The 21,478-nt window shown below is 43.4% G+C and overlaps 1 protein-coding gene across 2 annotated transcripts; it reads right to left on the reverse strand.

Annotated features, from left to right (window-relative positions):
- Positions 1–1,154: 1,154 nt before the first annotated feature.
- GFRA3 (GDNF family receptor alpha 3) lies at positions 1,155–16,413 on the reverse strand. 2 transcript variants are annotated; one of them, XM_053956696.1, is made up of 8 exons: positions 16,330–16,413; positions 12,653–12,928; positions 11,843–11,935; positions 11,071–11,416; positions 10,888–10,997; positions 9,602–9,736; positions 8,504–8,634; positions 1,155–1,316 (listed from the first exon to the last, which is right to left on the reverse strand). In XM_053956696.1, the coding sequence occupies exons 1-8, from the start codon at positions 16,370–16,372 to the stop codon at positions 1,308–1,310; spliced, it is 1,143 nt and encodes a 380-aa protein (XP_053812671.1). In that variant the 5' UTR covers positions 16,373–16,413; the 3' UTR covers positions 1,155–1,307. The 2 variants fall into 2 exon arrangements, with proteins under 2 accessions (XP_053812671.1, XP_053812670.1); XM_053956695.1 differs by lacking the exon at positions 1,155–1,316 and adding an exon at positions 7,834–8,196.
- Between the last annotated feature and the right edge of the window lie 5,065 nt (positions 16,414–21,478).

Consider the following 21,478-nt stretch of genomic DNA (forward strand, 5'->3'; position numbering starts at 1 on the left):
GAGTAAAAACTGTCGGTCTGGTATGACTGATGGGCTCTTGAGTAACGAAGCCTGGCACTGAAATGGAAAAAAGGGATGAATTTGCTGTTGCCAGTATGGGGGCTCCTGAGTTTTACAGGATGGAGCAGCTGTATGTAAAGATGCTTTTCAGCCACTCTTAAGGTAGCTGTGAAAATAATACTATTAATACATGTTGGAAAACCAGTGAGGTTTTAGTAGAAGTAAATGTGCTTCTCCAGCCTGTGGGCTGCCAGTCCCATTTGGGAAGTCATCTACATTAATCTGACATCTTGTTTAGCACTGATAATGCTAGAGAGTCCAATTAAAATATTTCAAGAAGACATCCCCATACAAGACTACACTGATTGTCCGCTAATGTGTATTGAATTTTAGCTAAATACAGCCCCGGGTGCTGTGCTGGAAAGCAGGAAAGCTTGCTTTTCAAGCTCTTAATTCCTTTTATATTGATTTGGCTGCTAATGATATAAGCTTCTACTCTAATTAACTGACATCTGCATTAGGCTGAGTAAGAGCCCCCTGCTTGAAGCTGTCCACTTGTTTGTGTTATGAAATTTGTCCTTCTGTTATATTTTGCCCAGATTAGGTCAGTCTGTGCAAAATAGACCATCTAAAGGATTGACTTTCCTTTTAAATAACTTGTAAAGCAAGTTTATCTTTCTGCTGTCTCCATTTCTGCTTGTTTTTCCAGGGCGTGTGCTGCTGGGAAGTCTGTCCAGAGCTGGTTCACTGACTGGGTGTTTTTCTAAACCTTCCTTCCCCATGGACTATTAGCTCTTTTGACTGATTTGAGGCTGCCAAGAAAGGTGTAAACTGAGATAAAGATGGGCTATGAAGACCTGAGGATAATGGGTCATTTCGTATGGTTTAGGTTATGAAACAACTGAGATGTAAGGGACTTAAATCAAGCTAAAAACATTGCTAGGTTGGAATAGGCAATCTGCTTATGAAAGCATGTTGCCAAAATTACAAACCACCAGTTCTTTTCCAGTTTGGGAAATTTTGATATCAACATATGAAAAAAATAAAAGACATGTTTTTTTAGATCATTTAATAAGTTAAAGACACTAGTTTGCAGAAGTTCATCTGAGCAGCTGTTTGGGTTCATTATGTGTGCTGTTGCCACATGTGTTTGCCCATTTTTCTGTAGGAGAAGGTTGGGAGTCTCAGGAAAAATTATGGGAAGTCAGGATTCTCTCACATTTTTACCTTTGTAGAAGCTTCAAACCCAGTGACAGGTGCTGCAGGAAGCTGCTCTCTCTCTTGCTGTGGGGACTGGAGCATTTCTCTTATGACATCTGAGGAAGAAAAATTAAAACAGAGCATTAGACTCAGTATTGGAAGTACCTTACATAGGCAACTGGAATCTGAATTGAAAAGTTCATGCTTGAAAATCTGAATTAAGTACAGACTCAGGTAGCTACCTGAGCAATACTATGCTATCATGAGTAATAGCAGGACTCCTGGTGACATCTGCTAACTGAGATCAATCAAAAACAAATGAAAAATAGACTAGTAAATCAATCCACTCATCATCTTGTCCATTTCATTACCATTTTATTGTGTCTGATTTACCAGGTGAAAGGTGTAACTCAGTGATGCTTGAGAAGACGGGCCAACCTTGAGCTCTTAGTGTTAGCATTTCAAACTTGTAGAGGGACTATTATGTCCTGCATAGTATGAATAAAACAGCTCAAATATTACTCCAAATATTTTAGTAAATTGCTTAATGACAAGTCATAGTCTTTCAGGGCCTTTCTGTGTTTAAAATGTATATAAAAGTGACATTTTCACTGTGATTTGTAGTTCTGTATTAGTTCCCTTTACATTGTGATTTGTATTTGCATATTAAAAATGAAGTGTTCATTGCACAACAGAGCTTCTGTTGTGATACCTCTGTAGCTCCCAGTGGGGAGTAGAATAGTAATTGGTTGTGTAGTGTATTGGTGGAACTGGATTTTTTTTTGGACAAGAATGGATTGAAGTTGAGAAAAAAAGATGGGAAATCTCTTAGCTGATTTCTGCTAGAACTATCATAGCCTATCATATCACATACTCTGATTTGGAATGATGGGTGTGAAATCCAAAGAGCTTGTGGCTGGAAGAATTAGTTGTTAATCTCACATTTATACAGAAAGACTGAGCAATTCCTGTTTTTGTAGCCCTGAAAACATAATGGAGCCCTGGGGATCACTAACAAAACAAGCTTCTTAGAGCCACTAGCACTTAGCAAAATTGACTTCAGTTTATCAAAAGATTCTTTGGGGCGGGGGGGGGGGGGAGGGAGGAAGAAGCTGATGGTTTGGAAAGCTGGAGAACAAGTAACTGTGTGCAGATGGTTAAAGAAATTCCAGTTTCTTGCGGTGAAGCTCAGTGACCTATAATATCAGTATCTAATGGGCAAACTTATATTGAAGATAAAGTCATTTAAGTACTAGACTGGTGGGGGAAAAAAAAGGTGAAAGGGAGGAGAGTACAGTGACACTTTGCTCAGCCTGTGTGGACATAGAGGCATTGACCACAACTCTCTGGTTGCATCCATTCAGCCAATTCCTTATCCACCAATTTGTCCACCCTTCAAACCTCTATCTCTTAAATTTGGAGCTAAGGATGTCATGTGATTTACTAATCAATTTTGATTCAGCCATATTATCAGTAGAACATTTCTCAGTCTTTTTACAGTTATCTCTGTATATAAATAAGCTTCTCTTGTGTTCTCAGGTTCATTAGCAATTCTTCTTGCAAAGTGCTTCTAGAGGGTCCAGTCCATACCTCTTAGCTCTTCAAGCATCTCATGGTATGAACTCTGTGATTCTGCCCATACCATAAAGCAAAGATAAAGATGATTTTCTCTACATCAGGATAAGTGATTTGAGTGTTGCTTAATAAATTTTGTCATGTGATGGGGGGAGGAACAGCTGAATCACATGCCTTACAGGAAAATAGGTGCGACCAATGGGAAGAAAGATGAGCCAAAAATCACACAATTATTTTGTGCTAGCTTAATGTCTGCTTGTTCTGCCCAAAGGTAAAGACATAATTATCAGAGCCATTTATCAGGTACACCATTTTAGTATAAACTTGTTTAAAAAAGGGTAGAGCCCCTTTGTCATCTTAATTAGACAGTAACCCATTGATTCCAAGTGGGCCTTCATTTTCTAATTATTTAGTACGTAATGTCATTAAACATCTTCTAGTGGACAGGGTTGCTCTAAAAGCTTTAGTTCCAGAGCTCTAATATTAGGCTTTTGGCATTCATCCCTGTGTGTGAAAAGCAGTCCGTTTGTTTACCAGGAATTTAGATTCCCATTACTGGCGGAATTAGCAGTGAGCTATTAGTCTGATTCAAGCACTTAACAATTGCTGATCATCTCCTCCTAGCTTGGGGATAATGGAGGTGATCAGCTGTAAATGGAAAGTATGTGTGGCTATTTTCATGGAGGCACTTTGAGAAAGTGCAGCATCCCCTGACCTCTGCTAACCCTGGGGTTTGCAAGAAACCCAAACACCAAGTCACTTCCTGGAGGAGAGCTAATCGCCTATCAGAAGAGCTTCCATTAGAGACTAACCAAGCTCAGGCTCAACCGACCCTGCCTCAAATGAAAAAAGGTTCATCCACAAAGTCCCTGGGGTAGAAGTGATTAGCCTCTGATTGTATTTACCAGGATCTGTTTCAGTGGGGGAAGCAGCTGTGGAATAGCTGCTAGTTGTGATTCCATAGCAGTGCTGAATAATCCTGTGGAGCTCAGCAGTGCTGATTGGCTTCCTCTTTCTCCACTGTTGTCCCCAAAAGCTCTGCCTGGTTCATGGACACTTCAAATATTACTTTGACAATCCTCCTTTTTATTCTGTGTATTTTATTGTATAAAGTTGCCTACCATTTTGGCAAATGGAGTGACAGGATTTTTAGGATGTATTGAAAAAGATACCTTCATTCTTTACAGATGCTGAACCTGTAGCCCTTTCCTATCAATTGAAAGCTACCTTTTACTGTCAGCTGATTTTGAGAGGTGTGCCGGAGATCTGTAGCTCGTAATCGCTGTTCGAAACCAACACTGCTTTAACTTTTTGTCATCTGCAATAACATATTGTTCCCCCTTCTAAAAGGAAAACTGCAGCCACTTGATTCTTACTAAAACATAGGCATTTCTTGGAGGCAGTGGGAATTATTTGAATGAGGCAAGGGCGCTATTTTTGGACTTGCAAAATCAAGGTTTATCTCTGGCATTATCTTGCTTATGACTTCGGGCAAAAAATGTGAATTGCTTCTCCCACTTGTCACAAGAAACCACTTATCTAACAGTTGGCTGAGCTCACTGCTGGAGAACTATATGAATGCCCTTTGTAAATGCTACATTAGATCATGTTAAGAGACCTAAGGCTCTATCAGAGTTCTAGAAGCCACATCTGAAATACCTGACAGTGAGTGATATCTGTAAAAGTTAAGATTGCTTTGTAAGACATTCTAACTCTGTTCTTTACATTTCCGTTCCATAATGCCTCCAGCAGTGGAGATAAGGAGTGTAGCTTCTATAAAATGCAAAGGAAGGCAGGAGACTTCTAGAGTTGCAAGTTAATTTTTATTAGTCAGACCTTATATTATTTTGCTCTTTAAAAAATAATCTACAGTAATTAGAAGATTTCCTCCTCCTATATGCTTGCTGAATGCTCATTTTTAAGACTGTCTGGATAGAGAATTTTTATTGGATTATTTCTGTGTTTTGTGGATTATCTTTTTTTGAGACCACAGGTGCTCACAGGATGTCATTTTCCACTTTCTGGGAACAGAAGCTAAAGAGGGGTTCTTAATTGCCCTGTAGTATGGTTAGTAAGCTGTTCTGAATGGGTTTAGGAAATGTGCTAGTCTTGGAACATTGATGGTGCTAACAGAACTGAATTGATAGTGATACTGGCATGACATTTCTAGTAGCAGTTAAGTTGTGCATGCATATATGCTGTGTAGTTGAAAAACTGTGATATTTAGAGATCAGTTGATAGAAAAGTCTAAGTGAAAATGGATTTGTACTCACAACAGTGTGAGTACCTGTGAATGAAGGTGTAGTTAGAAGTGAATTTTGCTTGTAGTTACTGATGAACAAGCTAAGAGGCAGCTGTGTATATAAAGGTGCATGAAAAAAGGACACAGGACACTTGGAAAAAAAACCCTCAACAATCTTACATGTTTTGTTTCAATTTCAGTCTACAGTATGATTTGTCCAAGTGTCTAGCATTTTCCTGTACAGTCCAGGATATGACAGAAGACTGCATTTGCAATCAATAACCTAACTAGTAGGAATTTAGTGCTCTAAACATGAACAAGAAAATGCTAATCCATTTTTCCATATCAATCTGTTTTACAGCACTAAATTTGGGAAAGAGGAAAGATCACAGCACAGATGAGTGGGAAATCAATGTGTACCAGTGTGCGTGGTACAGATCACTCAGAAATCTACTCCATTTTTCTGACAAATATTCTCTCTGTTGTGTGGAATAGTGAAAAGAATAACATTTTCTTCTTCCCTGTCACTCTCCATTAACTTCCATAGATGACAGATGCTATTACATTACAGTCAAGAATCTTGACACATTTCTAAGTCCCACCATATGGAGGATGGTCTAATGTACATACTATGTTAGGGTTACACAGACTCTGTTTTTATTAACTAATGGTGGCAAACGTGTGGAAACAGTGCTGTCTCTTGCTCCAAATAGCCATATTTCAGTAGGTAATGAGAAATATCAGCATTAGTACTCCTGTTTATTAAGAAAACATATTCATTCCTACTGCATGTAAATAATACATTGCTTCTCTGTGTGACAAAGGAGATGATGCTGCTGCATGCATGATTTCTTTGCTCTACCTGCCTAGGAAATAAACAGAAGTCTGGAATTGGAAATGGAAATATTACCACTGCAGAAGGAAAATTACTTTCATACACAGGACGATGTAAGATTCTGTAGTAACGTGTCTGAGAGTGACTGGGAACCACAGCATATTACCTAGCTGGTGCTTCCCTGGCAACAGATAAAACACAGGATAAAAAGAAATACTCGGCTACTCTGCCTCTGTTCAGGATTATAATCTTGTTTGGATGTGTATAGTATTGTTTAGATCTGTTGCCTCTCAGTATGAACAATGGGCTCTACATGTGTGCATGGAGGAGCTGTTTTGAGCGGAGTTTCTGGCTATTTGAAAATGCTGGCTGGCTGCTGAGGCAACTCTTGCACACAATTGATTGTAGACTGTTAACCTATGCTCAGAAATCAATATTCACTTAACACCACATTTTAACAGACAAACACAGTACAAACTAACAGCAGTTACACAGTGCACACATTTACATTCAGAATAAACAGGTTATGAAACGGTGCTTGGCAGAAGAGGAAGATGGGGCAGGTGGTTGGAAGGCAGCAATGGTAACTTGAATATGTGGGCAGGTACAAGGAGACTCTTGCAACTGTATGTCCCAGAGTTTGTGGTCAATGCACCTTCAATGAGCCAAATGTATTCTCTAAGGGTTACAGAGAAGGTTTGTCCTGAGGCCAAGCAAGATCATCTTTTGCTAGATAAGCCTAATCTACTGGAGTTGAGCACCATTCATCTTGAACAACAAAACCCAAGTGTGTTGCTACCACGATAATGGATTATGTGTATGTTGGAGGAACAAGAGAATGGAGCATAAACTCTAGTATAGTGTTCTTGATCTGGACTGGTATTTTTCATATACTTAAACGAATGGATTTGAAAAGGGAACTGAAAGTGATTCAGAGATGGTGTTTACCAGGGACTTCACATGTGTGTTTATTGAGTTTTACTTGCAACCCACCCTGAAGCACAGGCTTCTAGTCTTTAGGATGATACACTCTATACCTTCATCGGCTTGTGAAATGGATAGCAACAAAACTCATTAAGTGCAACAAGTCTGAGTGCAAGGTCCCACACCTGGTTTGGGACAACCCTCAATATCAGTACACAGTGGGGGAATGAATGGATTGAGAGCAGCCCTGCAGCAAAGGACTTGGATACATGGCTAGGGGGAAAACTAGATATGACTCTGTAAAATGCACTTGCAGCCCAGAAAGCCATCCTGCAGCCTGGGCTACATAAAAAGAAGCATAGCCAGCAGGCTGAGAGGCGATTCTTCCCCTCTGCCCCAGCCCACCTCCCCATCCGGAGTTCAGTGCTCCAACTCTGGGGAGTGCCCAGTACATGACAGACATGGACCTGTTCAAGCAGGTTCAGACGAGGCCATGAAAATTATGAGAGGGCTAGAACTCCTCTCCTATGAAGAAAGGCTGGTTGGGCCTGGAGAAGAGAATGCTCTGTGGAGACCTTGTTGTGCCTTTTCAGTACATCAGGGGGGATGATAAGCACTGAGGGAGACTTTTTTCCAGGGTCTCTAGGGACAGGATATGGAACAACGTTTTTAAACTGAAAGAGGGTATGATAGGAAAAAATTATTTCCTGTGAGGGTGGCAAGGCACTGGCATAGATTGTCCAGAGAAGCTGTGCTTGCCCCATGCCTTCAAGTGTTCAAGGCCAGGTTGAATGGGGCTTGCAGCAACCTGGTCTAGTGGAAGGTATCCCTGCCCATGGCATGGGGGCTAGAGCTAAATGATTTTTTAAGGTCCCTTCAAACCCAAACCATTCAATGATTGTATGCCTGAGGAGGAAGTTCAGATGGTGGGGTGGTCGGAGACACTGTCAGATCATCCGTACAATCAGAAACCAAGCCCTGCACAAATTCTGAAAGAAATCAGACCTTTGATTTAACCTACTAAGGTGGAACATTAGCCTGTTACTCAGAATGTGTACACAGCAGAAACAACGGTGAGAACTGTACTTGCAGAGCTCAGTGCAAACTGACAGGGGGAAAGCGGGGTGCACGTATGTGGGAGGTTTCCAGTGATTGCCATTCTGGGTTAAGGCCATTCTTCTTGTCTGAAAGCCTTCTGTTTCCCAAAGGTAAATCTGTACTGGGACATGCCTGGATATGGGATAATATTAATAATATGGGAAGGAAAGATTCCATTTATGCCACATTAATGTGGGCTAAGCAACAGGGGCAGGAACAGAGCCAGAGAAGGCCAGGAAGTGGCAGCTCCAGAAAATACAGAGGAGGCCATAGGCATACTGCTCTGTTTGGAGCTGTCTCGCTGTGTCTTCCCTTCAGCCACCTAGGAAATAAAAAGGAGGGATGAATCCCAGTTAGACACATTTATGCTCAGACTTCTGGCTGCAGAACCTCTGGTTTTGAGCACTAATGTGAGACTATTGAAACTCCTGTGGCCAGACATACAGCCTCCTATTTCTGCTTGTCTGTGGAAGGACTAACTTAAGGTAGAGTAGTCCAGTGTTCTGCATGCACATAGTATCCCTTGGTTTGATGTCCAAAGTCACATATTTCCAGATCCAAGGTTTTTCAACTACTGTCTCTAGGCTACTTGACTCGCTGCTTTGTAAAGGCAACAAAGCATTGCGTACCTGGGACATTGCTGAAGAGAAAGATGTGCTGGCACTGTCTCCTTGGAAGCTTAGGGAAGATGAATAAAGTAAATCTTCCTGTCTTTCTAGAGCTGTCTGCTTCAGGTGCATTTGAGACCAAATGGTATTTTCTGCAAACAGAAGTAAAGTAAGAGTCTTACTGTGCTTTTCTTGTGCACACCTTGGAGTCTAGTGAGTCTAGAAGTCTAGGGAAGCTATTTTAGGAAAGGCAGTCACAGGCTGTGTGGCTTTGATTGAGAAAATATGTATTCTCTGTTTTGTGAATGGTCTGTCAGTTTGTGGGTTTACTTGTGAGGTTGAGCAGACTGCAAAAACAGTTTGAACTGTACTTGAAGACTTCTGGGCCTCTCTGCAACTTTCCCAACTCTGTATTTTGTAAGGGGCAGGTTTGTAGTATCTCGGATGAGATGATTAAATTGTAGATGTGTCTATAGTGCTGGGTGTAAGGCTTTTATATACTGCAGGAGGCAGGTTTAAATATTAATCATTTATGTAATTATGCTCTTTTCTATTCTTTTAAAGCTTTTACAAACATAAAATATTTAAATCTCATTAAGGTATGTTGCTAAAATGCTAGGGAGATAAAAGAAATACGGACTTAGGATTACACAGTTGCACGTAACAGGACTTTTGCAACTGCTGTGCTGAATCCAGTAACAGGCTGCATCAGGAGCTGCTTATCTTGACTGAGTAAATGAGGGCCGGGGCGAGTACAGAAACAGAGGACAAGGAGGGGAATCCTGACCCCATAATCCTGGTGCACAGATGTGGTTACTCAGCAACCTATGGATACAGCATGTCTCACGTCCCCTTGGTGATGTTTTTGCAGTGCCCTTCATTTGAATGATGTTTGGAAAAAGCTTCAAGGGTGTTCGAGATGAACAGAAATGTTGCCAAAAGATACAGAAACAGTTCTTAGAGCAGATCCAGGCTGGTCCCATAGGTTGCAGAGGAGATCACGGAGACATTGCGGAAGATAGAACTATACACAAGAGCAGTGCAACACAGAATCTTGAAACCACAGGATTTAAACTGCTCTCTGCTAAACTTTTTCTCTGAGATGTGACTGGTGCTTACCAAGGCATTTGTTGCTCTCAAACATGCCGAGTATCTGGTCACACTTCTCCTTCTGGTTGCCGCTGTTCTCACACGTACACCACAAGGAGACCTCCACACTGGAGTTACTGACATAGTTGGGTGTCATGGGTGTGCCTGTCCCAAACCCCAGATGAAAGAAGCATTATGAATCATGTTATACTGAAGGAAACGCTGCCCTGGAGGTGGAAGCCTTCCACTGTGATAAGCGTGTTACCCAGCCAGGGTCAGGAGTGCCAGCTAGGTGGCCCAGGCTTGATGAACCTACCTGAGCCGAGCTGTGAAAAAGTGTTGAGATTGCTACCCTTGACACAGGCACTCTGAGATGTATTGAGAACTGAAGCTGGTGCAAGCATTAAATTGTGATGTGTACACAGCAGAAGCAATGGTGAGAACTGTAATTGCAGAGCTCAGTGCAAACTGATGGACGATAAGCAATTTAATGGTGCAAGCATTGAATTGTGGAGGATCTTTATTTTAGGATGTGAAGAACTTGCGTGGACTCAGCTGACGTATGGCAGCAAAAGGTACTCTTACTTCTTGTGTAACTGGCAACACTGTGTAGCCAGGTGCCTTTTGACAAACAAATACTGCATACCTGTAGTGTGCCACTCAGGCAGTGTTCATTTAGCTCAAAACTAGCAGAGCTATCTGGAAGAATTGAAAGTATAGTCTAGATTTACAGCTTCTGAGGTACTGCTGCTCTTTACATCCTCTTTTGAGCTACCCTGAAAACGTTTTAGTAGGTTGTTAGATAGTAAATAACTAAAACCAAAGATGCCCTTCCTTCTCACAGCTGGTAATCCTGTGTTCTGCCTGGCTCTGAGAACATAGTGCGCACGATACTAACAAGCCATCAGGAGTCTAAAAGTCAGGCAGTGATGGAATGCTGTGTTTAATGACTGCTGTGACGGGATGTAACTCCAGCATTAGGAATTACAAGCCCACAATCACACAAGCCCACAGAGCACTGTTGCTGAGGCACTTGGAGTGCTTTGCACCAGCTGATGATGCAAAAAGGCACGCAGAAATCTCAGGCAAGAATGGGGCAAAGTACAGCACAAAATGACATGGAAGAGCTCTCTTTGGACTGTGTTTACCTCTGAGGCAAGGAAGAGCACTAGCATCCATTTGTAAGGCATATTCACCAGTATACTGAGTGCTACCTCCTGCAGGAGACCAGGATGGTCCTTCACAGCATCAGAGAATACCTGCAAGTTTGTGGCCTGAAAGCATCTACACTGTATGTTCCTGTGGATATTGCTTACCAATCATCCCCATGTAAGCCTGCAGGCATGCAGCATGGTTGTGCAGAGAGCAGCCATCTGGAGACAGGTCTACAGGTTGACAATTTTGTTGGAAGTCAGCCAGTCGGGATCTGTAGGAAGGAAAATGAGACCATCAGTGTCGATGTTGTTCTCTTGCATAACATCCTCTGCTGCCTGACCTACTTGCAGATATGGTCTTCTAAGCAGGAGTCCAGAAGCCAGAGGCAATTTGGCTTGGTGTTATACTGGAAGGAACAGTCAGGAACAATAGTTTTGCGGCGCCTTTCTCCACAAAGTTCATCTTGACATGGACAGAACAGGATCCTTTTGGTGAAATCCTCAGGAACTTTCTCAAAGAAATTCCTTAGCCCTCTGTGGCACTTGCGCCGGTCACACACATCCTCACTTCCTGCTCCCTTGGTGCAGATGGAGGCATAGTCTGTGCGCAGACGAAAACACTTTTTGCTCAGATTACAGACATGTGTTGCTCTCAGACATGGATTTGTTGCATCTCCTGCTAACTGTGAGCCTATAAAGCCAAAGGAAACACAAAAACCATGAAGCAAGTCTCCAGAAGAGATTCTGTATGGGAGCAGGAGTAATCCTTTCTTGATGGTCAGATTCAAAAAAAAATCAAAAACAACAAAGCAAACCAGTCCTTCTATGTGCCTGCAGTAAGACACTAATTATACTAGTTACCATAGAGTATTTTTTAATTGGTTCATAGTAGGGTGCTTGTTTCAGAAAATGGATCATTGTGGGTTATTACTGGTTTCATGGGCCTGGATCTGTGGTTTTATTTACGCTTGGTAGGAGTGACAAATTTCGGCAAATAGCCAGAGCAGGCATTCCTCTGATTAAAGGGGCCATTACCCCAAATTGTTCTTAATAATCTTCAACCCATGAAAAGATAAGAGAGGGCAGCATTATATCATGTAATCATTACAATCCTTACCTGATACCAGAGCTGCCAGTTTATTATAATCTGTCTTCCAGTGTTCTTCATTTGCTGGATTCTCATAGGGAGAGGTCTCCAAATTGAAATAACCTAGGCAAGATACAAAATATTTAATGCAGTGGGAGATGGGAGAAATGCTTTATGACCAGCTTTATTTATTTGTTTGTTTATTCTTAAATGGATATTTTTCTTATTTATGCCTTATTTATGCCTTATTTATTTATTTCTGGACTCAGGCTGGAGTCCAGAAATGCTCTGTCTCACTCAAAGCCAAATGCCAAGAATGGTTCTTCTGGAAATGTGAAGCTATTACTGTATAAAACCCTCATTACATTTTGTCCAGCTGGAATTTGGACTATCTAGTCATTTGGATTTTTCAGGTTCAGTAAGTGTGAGGAGCTGAGCAGCACAGGCTGCTGCAGCTCTAGTGGGAGGTCAAGTAGAAGCATCCCACAAAAGAAAGCAGCAGAACACTTAGGGATGCTATGGCAATATGTGTTATAATCACGTGTGTTTTCAATGATGGACAGACAGGACCATTTTGAGGTATTTTTCACAGCACTAAATCTAAGTATCTCAGTGTAGCTGTCTTTGTCTCTTAGGTTTGCTGGTGTATTTGAAGGGCTGGTTCCATACCAGATCAGTTTTCTCTGCTTATCAGAGTAGTAATGAATTCTCTTTACTAGAAGATATGGTTACGGAGCAATTACTTACAGTGCTGGGAAATGGACTTTCACAGTTGTTTTCACCTAGGGAGTGGGGGTAAGCCTTATTAGTACCTTGTAAATTTATATTACTTCATCTCACCATCTGTCATGCTGGAGTGAACGGTCCAGAAAATGCGTAAGCAGTGCTCCTGTCTCTTCATGCGCCGGTGACACTTGCAGTGCAGCAAAGAGCTGTTCCCGAGGTCAAGCTCTGCATTCAGACATCTGACCCTGCTGTAGTGATCCAGTGAAAGGAGGCGAGTCTTGGCCAGGGCACAGTTTTCCAAGGTCCTGTATGTTGCATTGCAGGTGGCGTCAGAGAGGCATAGCTGCTCTGCCATGACACAGTCACTGCTGGGCAGAGCCATGAGGTCTCCTGATGAAGTAGAGAAAAGACTGTTAGGACCCCAGTCAAGATGAATGCCACACAAGCATCTTGTCATTGTTCTTCAGGGATTCTGTCTTCAACAAGGACTCTTTGCAAGAAACAGAACTTGCTGGGATCTTTCATGCAGAGTAGTTAAGGAACAAGAGCTGTTTCCGTTTAGAAAAGAAAAAGGATGAGTATAAATGAAAGAGGGGAAAAAAAGGTTAAGTAAAAGCCTCCATAATAATTTTGTTCAACTTGGCCAGGATCAGGGATTGTTCTGTATTTTAGAGACTAGTAAATCCCTGTGAAACCTTGGGGTTGCTGAGGCCTCCTTTGAAGAAGCTCTTCTATCTAGGCACTGAAAACCACAGTGCAATAAGCACATAGCAACACCATACTATGTACTGTGAGTCAGTACTGCTGCAATTACTAAAGTATATGCTGGTCATTAAGAGATGTACTGAGAAAACCATTTATAGGGTATAAAAACAACTACTTCAATGAGCCTGAAGACTAAGAATGTGTATTCTTTGCATAATAAAATGAATCCTTAACAAAGGATGCAATTAGCTTCATATGGAAGGGCTGATATGCAGTCAATTAAAGCACATAGAGCCCAGTCCCTAAAATCCCTGCCAAAAATGCAGATGAAGGCTTGGCCCATAAGAACATAATAAAGTTCAATCAGTCCAAGTACAGGTGCTGCACCTGGGTCAGGGCAATCCCAGACCCAAGTCCAGACTGGGAGATGAACCAATTGAGAGCAGCCCTCCAGAGGAGGACTTGGGGGTTCTCAGGGGTGAGCTGGTCATGTGCACTTGCAGCCCAAAAAGCAAATATGTCCTGAGCTGCATCAAAATCAGCGTGGCCAGCAGATCGAGAGAGGAGGTTCTGCCCTCATGAGACCCCACCTGCAGTGCTGCATCCAGCCCTGGGGCCCTCAGCAGAGGAAGGACATTAACCTGTTAGCATGGGTCCAGAAGAGGCCCAAAGATGCTCCGAGGGCTGGAGCACCTCCTGCTATGAGACAGATTGAGAGAGATGGTGTTATTCATCCTGGACAAGGCTCCAGGGAGACCTCCACTGGATCCCCTTTCAGTACTTAAAGGGGTCTTATAAAAAAGGAGGGATGCCAACTTTTTATACAGGCAGATAGTGATAGGACATGGGGGAAGAGTTTTAAAATAAAAAAGCAAGATTTAGATTAGATGTTAGGAAGAAGTTATTTACTCAAAGGGTGGTAAGGGCCTGGCACAGGTTGCCCAGAGCAGCTGTGGCTGCCCCATTCCTGGAAGTGCCCAAGGTCAGGTTGGATGAGACTTGGGGCAACCTGGTCTAGTGGAAGGTGTCCATGGCAGAGGGGTAAATCAAGATGATCTTTAAGGTCCCTTCTTTCCCAAGTCTTTCTATAATTTTATGATTATGTTGTCTTGGGTAGGTGAATTCAGTCTGTAATCTTTCTTCATTTCTGCAGTATATGAATCTATGTTTACAAGTACAATGAAGTCTTGAAACAAGACAGTTTCCTAATAAAATTTATATATAGGCTGGTATGTTTCTTCCCTTCAGGTCAATATTCCTTGGCTGGCCTTTGGAAACGACTGTGCTGAGCTTTACATCTACCTTTAGTGTTCTTTGGGTACATCATGTTATTCTCTTGTTCAGCAGGTGCAGTAGTACTATTTCAGTCTGCCATCACTACAAATTAGGGGGAAATCTTGGTACAACTCATATTGCCCACTGTACCATCTTCCCCATGGAATTTGTTCTCCCACTTACTTCACTTTTGCTAGCTTCATCAGTTTATTTGCTGCAAGAAGTAGAATGCCAGCCTGCTTCTCAAAGTTTCTACTTTCCCTACAGCTCAGTAATATTATCTAGGTACCTCTGTCTCACTTGTACAAGTTTCTTTGTTCTTCCAGCAACTTACTGTACTTTGTAATTCATCTGGCTCTTACATAGGGACTTGATGACTTTTCAAACTCCCTGAAAAAATCTCTCATCAGGAATCCTTTGTATCCAGCACAATGGGTTCAGGTGAAGCTGGTCTAAACCTCAACTTTAAAACAGTCCTCCTCTACAGACATCATTTACGATCTGTGCAATGTTATAAGCCCTGAAGTTTGGCAAGTTGTTTAATTTTTTTATAAATCTTGTCTTAGTAGTCCAGTAACAATGTGAAAGAATGAGAAAGCTAATTCTTTCCTAGATCTGTGGTCTAAGTTGCAAAACATGTTAAAGATGTATGTGTATGGGAATCCCATCTGTAGTTTAAAAAAATAAACAAGTTAAAAGGTAATAACCAATTAACACATTAGGATTATTTTTGCCTTAAAAAATAGATAGGTAATACAATCCACCTTTATTCTCTCTTTTCAATGTCCTGTCATATAGATATGTCTATCTTGTTTCCCCTGGTGCACCACACCATTTAAAGAGATGACAGTTACAGAAGGGAACCCTTCCTTTATTAAACCCAGTTACCAAAGAAGCATTGGCATTTGGACATGGCAAATTGTGGGAAATCTTTTGCAATCGTGTGGCTGCCAGTGGCTACTGTGGTGTTAAGTGCAGCAGCCCATCTTTTAGCAGTCAAAAAGCTGCAGCTTTTTTTGAGTGCAAAGCACCCCTAGACAGAAACTATGAATGCTTCAGAACTGTTTCTGATTTCCTTATTCCTAGTCACATCAACCCTGAAGACTGAACAAGAGATGAACTGGTTAAAGGAATAATTTCAATCCTCAACTCTTGTCATTTGGCAGTAGTAGGAGGCAGAGTAGAACTATCAACTGCATCTCTGCAGGAGTTTCTTGGATTGGTCCTTGCAAACTCAGCCTAGTCTCGAAAAACTGTGGGCCTTAAGCATTCCAGAGGGCGAATGGATATGGGGTAAGTATCAAAAACTGCTTTGGGAGAAGCCAGCGCGAGCGCGGTACAGCCGGGACCAGCTCAGGCGAATGAATCTCCGCGTTGTGCCCATCCGGCCGCATTCAGGGATCGGCTCCCGGCATCTCCTCTCGCCTTCTCCCACGCCTTGCCTCCAGGGCAGACGGTCCCCTCCCCAGAGCGTCCCTCCAGTTTGACCACAACCACACCGGAGGTTCCCCGTTCGGGCTAAAGCAGCAGCCGCCTTTCCCGGTTTGAATCGCTCATTCCTACCCGCGCGGAGCAGCTGGAGCCGGTGGCCGGGAGAGCCGCGCGGCTCTTGGGAGCGCCGCGCTCGGGACGCGCTCCGCGCCCGGCCGGCATCGGGGGAGCAGCGGTCAGCCCCAGCGACCGCGACCCCGGCGCCGCCCCTGCAACCCGCGGCGGGACCGGGGTGCGAGCGATGCCGCTGTCTGCCCTCCGGGAGAGGGACGGGGTCGTGCTGCCCTGCCCAGCCCGCCCCGCGCCCCGGGCGCTGTTACCGGCTCGGGAGAGTAGCAGCCCCAGGAGCAGCGCCGGCCCCATGCTGGCGGTCAGTGGCTCCGAGCGCCGGGGCTGCAGCTCGCGTGCTGCGCCCGGCCCCGCCCCGGTGCTGCTGAGCCCGGCCCGCCCCGTCGAGGTGCGGGCGGCGAGCACCGCCCCCGGCCCGACCCACCGCGGGTCCGGGACCCGCCCGTGGGGACCACGGCAGGCGGAGCGGCCGGCCGGTCGTCGGACTGCTGTGAGATGGGGCGAGTGACGGGGGTCATCCAGCGGCCTCTGTCTCTAGGGCGACCGGGAATCCGCTGGGCCTGAGGCCGGGCAGTGTAGGGACGCTTCAAAAGGAGCGTTTTGGAAGGGGCTGCGCAAGGCGTTTATTGATTCATAGCACGCTTCAGTAACGAGAGCAGAGCTGTGACTACGCACCTCATGGGCGCATTTGGGTGAAGGACAGTAAGTCTCCAAGTTAGGAGAATCTCCTTCACTCTGGAGGGAGTGTTCTTGGAGGATACAGAGGCAGACTGGCTTTTGAGTAGATTCCCCAAGTGATTCTTGGGTCTGTGGATGGGATGACTGAGCTTGTCACTTCTTCCTTTTGGCTTTGTTGTGAAGGCTGTTATTTCAGTTTCTTACCTGGCTCTGTCTTGATTGAGCTGCTTGTCTGCGGCCACACAAAAGATGGCATTTCTGAGAGCCCATATGGCATTTAGGCAGCTGTGCTTCTTTTAAACAGATGCTTCCTTTTAATTTGCATCCTAAAATCAAATTAACCAGTGCGAAAAAGTTACAGTCCAACACGTGCACATCAAAGATTAGTATATGAAAATGTGGCAACAACTGACTTTTGTAAGCCAGTTGTTTGCATAAATAGAGAGACCTACCCCATCTGCCTGAAAACCCCAACAGAAAAGGTAATAACTGTGCAAATACATTAAGTGTTCACAATCTAATTCAGTGGTGCCCTCCTCTTCTTGAGGTTTTTAAGAAAGATTAGTCCTCCTGCTTACTGCAGGGAACTGCTGTGAGAATTCTTCTGTGTGGAATTTACTGTATATCACCATATTAAAGCAAGTATCAGTTCCAGTGATATACTAGACATTTCATCTCGACATCCATGACTGCCACAACCAGTGAAGAGTGGATTTTACCAAGGAAGTATTTGTTTGCTGTAGGTGCTGAGTTACTTAGTTGTACCTTATTTTGTGTAGTATTAATCTTATGAAGATTACAGCATGCTGGTGCTTCTGCTGCTTTTTTTCAGGATTTGACCACTACAACCCTTCTTGAGTCCAAACCAGAGCACGTTACTGGGAAGTGCAAAAGATGCTGAGTCTTGGCCATTTGTCAGGAGTACTATCAGAGAACTACTGGGGAAGGTAGCACAGAGGAGGGCTGAGCAAACACTTCTCTGCCTGGGCTAATATTTACAGCACCACACTCTGCTCTTTACAGGGCTAGAGACAGACAGCAGACATTTACAGCTAATAGTAACACCTGTACACTACAGAAATATTAACCTAATGCAAACAACCCAGCAGAAGTTGATGTCTGTATTTATGGAAAACCAAATAAAAACCTCCTCCATTTCCTAGCATGAGTGCTAGTGCCCTAAACAGCTCTGGCTGCTCATTGCCAAAGAAGGTACAGGGGTTTGACATCCATAGCAGCTACCCATAGTTTTGTGTTTCAGTCCCTGGGATACTTGGCCACTTCTGGCTCAGACAGTTTTATTTTTTTGTTCCTATGAGTAAAGAATTCAAAGCTGCCCTTGCATTTTACCCTCAGTGTGGGTCACAGCAGGAAGGTCAGAGACGTTTAGGTGTCTGTCTGATTAAGTACAGTCATACAGCTCAATGGGTAGACTATATCTTCAGTGAGAATAATTGTAAGTCATTCTACAGGAAAAGGGAACTAAGAAATTTATGATGATAAAAAATTCAGGGTGAGCAATGGACATGCTGTACAACATAACTTCAGTCTAGAGGGACTTTGAGAAATGAAAGAACTGGGTCAACAGGTGCCTTTTGATGTTTAGGAAGGACCGTTGAGTTCTGAAACAGGGCACAGTGACCACATACATCTTTCCTGGCTGAGGACTGAGTGGATGAGAAGCAGTCCTGCTGGAAGGACCAGGAAGTTGCCATGGATACCAGCAAGATGTGATTGTGAATAAAACAACCCACACACCACACTGTATTAGGAAGAACATGGCCAGAGACTGAAAGAAGTTATTCATGTCTGCTTAGCAGTGGAGTGGCCACACCTGGACTGTTGTGTGCAGTTTCCTGCCCCTGAAGTTCAAGAGGGATGTGGAGGAACAACAGAGGGTCCAAGGGAGGGCTACCAAGATGGTAGCACATGACCTACAGATTATCAGACCTGGGCTTGTTTGAGAGACTATCTACTACCACCCTACAGCTACTTAAAGGTGAGCTGCAAATTTGCAATAAACCCAAATGGCAGGTGATACAAGAAATTATGATGGCCATAAATTCCATCTTGGGTTGTTCAGGCTGAGTGCTATGAAAAAATTTTTTCACTAAGACATTGGTGCAGTGCTAGAACAGGTTATCTGTAAGAGTCTGTACTGACTAGTACAAAGATGTTGGATCAGAGACTCTCTAAGTCCCTTTTCACCAACTAGTTAAGGCAAAGGTTAGTGTGCACATGCTTGGATGACAGAATCAATTTAAGGCATGAGCAGCTCAGAAGAAAAATTATTTGTAAAAGGAAAGCAAAAATACTTTTTCAAGAGAAGAAAGGAGGAGTACCTTAGCACTGCTCTACTACCTTAAGTCTAAATTTTTTCAGAGGCAAGAACATAGACAAAATAAGTAGTTTTAATAGTGCATTACACTATATTTTGATTCAAAGACATTTAAGTGATGCACTGTGAGCCCATTTTTCTGATCCAGATATATCCATGATGCATATTGTCTCTTCTTGTCTCAAGTGGAGCTTAATTAGCTTGCAGGACAGTGGATATGGCAGTGGCAAGACAAACCCAGGCCTTAGGGGTTGTAGCTGTTCACTGTAGTCGGAAAAATAATGGAACTCTCATGGTTTTGGAAGAGTATTTCCCAGTTTAGTTCTCCCACTAAAACTGCGCTGCTTGCTCCCCTGCCTTCCTTCAATTGGAAGCAAAAAAGGCAAAGATCACGGGTGGAGATAAGAAACAGGAATGAGATAAGGAACAGTAACAGCAACAATATTAATAACAAAAGGTATTATTTGCACTGAAAGTCTGACAATACTGACTGGCTTTTCCCAACCATGCTTTCTCCCACCAGAAGGAACCCCTTCTCCTCAGAAGTGAGAGTTCCTTTCTCTGCCCCTAGCAATGATGTGAGGTGGTATCAAATAATATTAGGGTATTGGCCATGCCCCCTCTCACTGATGTGTGCCAAAACCAGGACAGGAACCAAATCAAATATTTCACTTTCCTGGAGGAAAGTTTTACTTTAAAGTAAAATACCTGTGGGAAGGTACTTAAACAGGTATTGAAGCAATCAAGTTAAAGAACATGGATTAGATTTTTTCCCCTTGTTTCAGAGCAGTCCTGCAGCTGCTTTCCACAGTGAAATGGACTGGACTTCTATTCATTCAAGCCATGAGACAGAGGACTCAAAGCCACATTAGACCACAAAGATCAGTGATCCCACTCTGCTGACACCTTCATTGCCTTTCAGTGCTGTGGAACACAGAACACGAGCCAGTAGGTTCTTATTTTAATCACTCCTGTAGGTTCTTATTTTAATCACTCCTGTAAATTTTCTCCTCTTTGCTTGTGAGAGAGATGGGCACATGGCAGGGCAGCAGCACAGGGGCTGTTTACTTTACATCTTAGCAGCAGCATTATGCGCTTTAGAGACTACCAGGAAAGACTGAGGTACAAGCTGCTCCAACTGAGTCAACAGTATGCCCTGGCAGCCAGGAGGGCCAACCATGTCCTGGGGTGCATCAAGCAAAACATTTCCAGCAGTCAAGAGAGGTGATTGTCCTGCTTTACTCTGCACTGGTGCAGCCTCATCTTGAGTACTGTGTGCAGTTTTGGACACCACAATATTAAGAAGACATTAAGCTACTAGAGACCATCCAAAGGAGGCCACGAGGGTAGAGAAGGGACTGGAGGGGGGAAGCTTATGACAGCTCAGGTCACTTGGTTTGTTCAGCTGGGAGGAGACTGAGGGGAGACCTCATTGCAGTCTTCAACATTCTTATGAGAGGAAGCAGAGGGGCAGGTGCCAATCACTTCACTCTCGTGACCAGTGACAGGATTCGAGGAAAAGGCATGGAGCTGAGTCGGGGAGGTTTAGGTTGGCTATCAGGGAAAGGTTTTTCACCCAAAGAGCAGCTGAGCACTGGAACAGGCTCCCCAGGACAGTGGTCACAGCACCAAGCACCTGAGTTCAAGAAGTGTTTGGACAATGTTCTCAGGCACATCATGGGATCCTTGGCACGTCCTGTGCAGGGCCAGGAGTCAGACTTGATGATCGTGATGGGTGTCTTCCAACTAAGCATATGCTATTATTTTATGATTCTGATACATGGAAGGACTTTGGACCACAGCACAGAGTAGCTGTACCCAGATAGATGAGGCTTTCTTTACTAATTTTGCCCCTGGCAACAGGGTTTCTAGGATTTCCAATTTCTTTGTCTGTCCTCAGGAAAATCCTCATTTGCCTCCTATTCCTTCTGGTTTTTTAAAGCATCCAACAAAGTACTTGCCTGAAGAGCTATTAGCAAGAGTGTTGACAGGTGAGGAGGATACCTGAATGCACTCAGATTTTCACTGAGGTTTTTTATACAGACATGAAGGTCAGCCAGCATAAATGACCCAGACTCCCTGGGCCATAGGCAATTGTGCTCCAGAAGACTAGGGCTGCTTCAGTACTGTTAGAAGGCTTGCCTCTGAAGTTTGGCATGCAAGCCAAATGGGTAAAACTAGTAAAACTACCCAGTTGTGGTTTTTTTTTTTGTTGTTTTTTTTTTTTTTTTAGTAGCCACATATAGCACAGACACTGGATTAATTCTTGACAAACTGTTGGAAACAAGTAGTAGCCTCACTGATTGTCACAAACAACTTACATGCACCAGATTATTTTTTAATTACAGGCAAATTCATTAATTTAAATTCCTTAGTCTATCCTC

This window comes from Vidua chalybeata, chromosome 15 (assembly GCF_026979565.1).
Source record: "Vidua chalybeata isolate OUT-0048 chromosome 15, bVidCha1 merged haplotype, whole genome shotgun sequence".
In the NCBI taxonomy this organism is placed as follows: Eukaryota; Metazoa; Chordata; class Aves; order Passeriformes; family Viduidae; genus Vidua; species Vidua chalybeata.